Here is a 5,000-nt window from a genome sequence, read left to right on the forward strand (position 1 = left end):
TTGTTGTTATTTTAATTGTAGTTGTTGCCTAAACAAACATTTAAACAGCTGACATAGCCTTAAGTTGTAACAGAGCCGCGTTGTTGAGATCAAGGATGCCAGGTCAATCGAAAATTACTATCAATAATTTTTTTTTTCTTCATTTTGTGTTGTTTGTTGCGTTGAGTCTTCGATCTTCGATTTGTGTTAAAATTTGTTTTGTTTAATTGACATTAACTGAATTTTATAATTATTGCAAATATATTGAGACCTGAAATAATTATTTAACATTTTATAGTTTAATTAAAATAAATTAAATTTTATATTATAATTAAAATATTCTATAAGATAATAAAAACAATTGAATTAAGATTTTTATGAGATTTTTATTTTATATTCTATAAAAAATAGCAGATAATAGCGAGTAAATTTTCAAATCCAAATTTGCTTCAATCTTTATTATTTAAATTTTTTTTTTATTTTAATTTTTTACATATTTTAATTTTTAATATATTTTAATTTTTATATATTTTAATTTTTTATATTTTTAATTTTGTTTTTATTTTAATTTTTTTTTTTATTTTAATATTTTTTTATTTTCTTTTTTTAATATATTTTTTATTTTCTTATTTTAATATTTTAATATTCATATTGTTTTCATATAATTTTTTTATCTTATTATTAAAATATAATAATTTTAATTCTTTTTTTGATTCTTTTTATTTTTATTATTTCTTTTATACCCTTATATGTAAAAAACATAGACTGTTACATTGTGAGACCTTAACCACTGAAACCACCGCTGAAGAATAAATAAACTCCTAAACTGACCTTAGGGGCAGTGTGGAAAACTTTATTTCAGTAATTAGAGGAATAGTTGAGATAAAGAGGCTTAATACTTAAAAGTTTAGGGTTATCTAACCCCATATCTAAGTATAGGAACAGCAAGGAGTATATGGTGTAAGATACTTATAGACCTTAGAACCAGAATTGCGAAAGATACGGTTATAGGTGGGAGTGTAGGAAGCATCTGAATACCTTTCATCGAAGTATAATATGAGATTTTAGGGAGTTTGAGGTGCATGGCAAGCAAGAAGTCAGAAGAAAAAATGATAAGCGTAAAATATATTATATAATCGGGTGATCAGATACATACATTTACTTTGGATACTATCAAATATCCATTATTATTGATATTTAGCAACTATTGGTTTTGATATCCACATGTAATTTAAGATCTGAAAGTATTAGTAAGCGAATTTTATTAATTTTGGAAAGTGGACATGTGTGTTAACATACAAAACAAACTTTCACTTAAATTGCGTTAGTCTAAATAATAGTTATATTAATTTTTATTGTTTATTTATTAACAACCATTACAGTTATGCTATTAATTTGGGCTATTAACCCCTAAAATATTTCTAAACTGCTGTACGATCAGCCCAAAAATACACTTAATTCCAAAAAAATTTATGTTTTTAATAATAACCTTCCCTCTTCACTGTGAAACCCTTCCTCTTCTAAAATATATAACTTTTTCAAAATGATATTATTTTTTCTTATACCAAAAAAAAAAATTCCTAAGACAGATATTTCGTAATTAAGTGCAATAAATGTCAATACTACAATGTTAAAATTTTCCATTTAATAACTAATAAATATACTATTCAACTACAAATCAAATGAATAAATATGTAGTGTCATTAACTAATTTATTTATTCAAAAGTCCTATTAAGATAATTAAACAAAATGTTAACAACTTTTGTAATACTATAATTAAAGCTTAGAGCATACATGATTTGTTTATAAATCAGAAATATGAGTTCTGGCTGGCTTTCGATTTTGTAAAGTTGTTCAAATTACACAAATTACCCGCCGCTCAGTGCTCGCTGCTCGTCGCCCACACTCGCCGCTTGACACACCAGCGATTAGCTAGTAATTAACATATTTATTGTGTTAAGAATTTAATTTATTTGAATTTAAATTGACACAGTTACGGCCCAACACGTGAGTCTGTTGACACTATGGAGCATTTCCGATATTGCTCGACTGAATTATTCAAAATTAAATATTCAACGAACGTACCCGGGCAATGCAGAAATTGCATTAATTATTGGCGAAATGTGGAACCGCGACAATTAACATGAAAATTGCAGAAAATGCAAATAGGAGACGCAAAAATAATTTATTAAAGAACAATAATTGTCATGAATTTGCAGAAAAATTCTGCACTAATTAAAACGGTAGAAATCAGATACGTAGATTACTCGAACAGGTGTACCCACTTATAAATGCATTAACGTAACTAGAATATAGGTTACAAAGCCTTTGAACTTGGTCTTGTTAATTTAGTGTAATAAATTTTTATTAACCTAAGAATATATAATAATTTTTAATATTAATTTCAATTATGAAGTAATATTTTATGATGAAATTTATTTTTTTTTTTCAGGTGCACCTGTATTCCAATACCCCACACCACCAAGTCCTTCATATTCAGTGCATAGTCCAAGCTATAATGGTGGAGAAATATTTTTTCCACGTGGTCGCAGCACACCACGTACGCCACGTACTAGTGTGAGTTTTGCTGCTGGCGATGAAGTGAATTTCTTTCGCCATCCACCAGCTACACCAGGCGGTCCACCACAATCAGCACCACCAATGCCCAGTCATCAGGCACCACAATTTCATCACTCAGCGTATACACATTATCAGTACACACCGCCACCAACACCAACCACTTCAATGGCTGCCGCAAGTTCAACGGCAGCTGCCTCCAGTACCACAGTGCCAAATGCCACAAATACCGCGTCAACATCCACAGCAACTGGAACAACACAAAGATTACAACGAAGCTATCCTGATTCAGTTAGGCGGTAAGTATCAAAAATAGTTTTACTCGATAATAAATGGATTACAGTGCTCTCTCGAATACGTTAATACTAAATAATGTAGCTGTTGAATTTTTTTATTTTAAATTTACTAACCTACAAAGTGAACAGAGTTCTTAAAAGAGAATGAGAGAGGAGTGCTCTGTGACCATTTTCGAGTGAGCACTGTAATATTATCATTATTTATTTATTTATTAATTATAGTTTCATATATATTATAAATACATATAAAATATGTATATGTAGTAATTAATGTACCGCAATATAAACGTACTATAATAATTAATTGTTTATTGACCAATTTTATTAATAAGTTTTTTGATTTTCTTCGGACTTAGGTCCTTTATTTAATACATAAAAATTTTAAAAAAATTTCACTTATTAATTAATTAATTTTTAATTATACTTTTAAAAAATATTATAGAAGTGACAAAAACAATAATCTAGTCAAGGCGCAAAGAAGGGTTTTGAGGAAACCTCGCAGTTAATAGAGAGTAAAAGTGCTCAGATGCACTGGCTCAACTAGCCTCAACATAATAATATTTATTTTATTAAAATTATATATTTTTAAAGAATATAACAAGAAAATGTTAACAAAAATTAATAAATTTAATATTTTTATCATTTATATGTGTTAAATAAATGACCTAAACCTAGTAAGAGTCAAAAACTTATAAAAATATACATAAATACTTTTATAGATATTTATTTTTTTATTTGTTAAAAAATAATTGTAATAATTTCTATTATAATATTTATATTTATAATTTATTTATTTATTAATGAAGTGAAATAGAAAATACGCTGTAAATTATTTCTTCTTAAAAGAATTAATTGCCTTAAACTGCCGCCGAAAACTGTAGCGAGTGTGGTTATAAATTTTTTCTGTTTATCTCACCACTAAATATAATATTGCAATAATTTATGAAAAATATTTTTTATGTATTTTTTTTTTCAACTTCTAAATGTGCTCTTAATTAAAGAAATATTATTAATGTAATTAAAATTCAGATAAGCGAATACTTTTGCTTCATACTAAACTGCCTCCTAAAATACGCGCGCTCGACAGTGTTAACATAAATTGCCATTTAATTAATATCTTATAAGAATATAGCATTTATATCAAGTAAATAAGAATAAAAAAAAAATTAATTAAAATAAAATTGATACTTTATTGAGAAATGGATTTTATGTATATTGCAGTTCACGTTTAACATCCACCGGTGAAGATGAACGCGAATATCAGAGCGAACACGAAACCAGCTGGGATGAGTTCGAGGATCGATATTTAAATTTCACCGCAGGACGTGAACGTCTACAGGAATTCAATGGACGAATACCACCGCGCAAGAAGAAAAAGGAGGTTCAGAAAGCAAAGCCAGAAAAGAAGGTGAGTTTCATTTTTTCATAGAGAGAAAATTTATATTAAATAGATTTTTCTATAAATGGTATAATCCTTTAAAAAAAATACTAACATCAATTACTATAATTAGTGTCCTATAAAGAGGTGTTTTATTTTTACTATTTTTGAGTTGTTAATAACAACTCATAAATTAAATAATTAACTAAATAGTTATGTATTTTTAAATAAAAACAGAAATTATATTCTATTTTTATCTATTTTATTAAAATCGAATAGTACAAAATAGTAAAACTCATAGTCATAACACATCTTATGACATTATGAGATTCTATCTACTGAATCTCGCATTTACGCTATATTCGAGGTTTTTATTGTTGGTTTGGTGCAAAATTAAACGAACCCATAAAATTTGTCATTTAATTTTATTTTTATAAATTTTAAGCTGCGTTTTAGATACTTTTTTGCCTTGCACAATCGTACAAGCCAAGAATTACGTTTCAAGTTTGCTCATTTTTATTGTACAATTTTAAACTAAAAAATATATGATAATAATAAAATTGAAATCAAAACTTAATGAATCCACAATTAAAATCCTTTGTTTGTAAACCTAAAGTCTGCGCCAACCTCGAACTATTATCAACGAACGGTTGAAATATTTAAAGAAAAGATACAACATCAGCGGTTAAAATTTTTATTGCGTGTCTGTTGCTCTGTTGCTCTGTTGCTGTTGCCGTTGCTCTGTTGCTGTTGTTGTTGCTCTGTTCCT

At 27.3% G+C, this 5,000-nt stretch overlaps 1 protein-coding gene across 1 annotated transcript in view; it reads left to right on the plus strand.

Moving 5' to 3' along the window:
• Nucleotides 1-4,558, plus strand: part of LOC119684709 (cell death protein hid-like) — a 5,415-nt gene extending 857 nt beyond the window's left edge. Inside the window, exons 3-5 of the mRNA XM_038098811.1 lie at nt 2,433-2,856; nt 4,075-4,261; nt 4,511-4,558. Coding sequence (XP_037954739.1) covers nt 2,433-2,856; nt 4,075-4,261; nt 4,511-4,558 — 659 coding nt within the window. The remainder of the gene's footprint in view (nt 1-2,432; nt 2,857-4,074; nt 4,262-4,510) is intronic.
• Nucleotides 4,559-5,000: the final 442 nt, after the last annotated feature.

Source organism: Teleopsis dalmanni, chromosome 1 (genome assembly GCF_002237135.1).
Source record: "Teleopsis dalmanni isolate 2A chromosome 1, ASM223713v2, whole genome shotgun sequence".
NCBI classification, from domain to species: domain Eukaryota; kingdom Metazoa; phylum Arthropoda; class Insecta; order Diptera; family Diopsidae; genus Teleopsis; species Teleopsis dalmanni.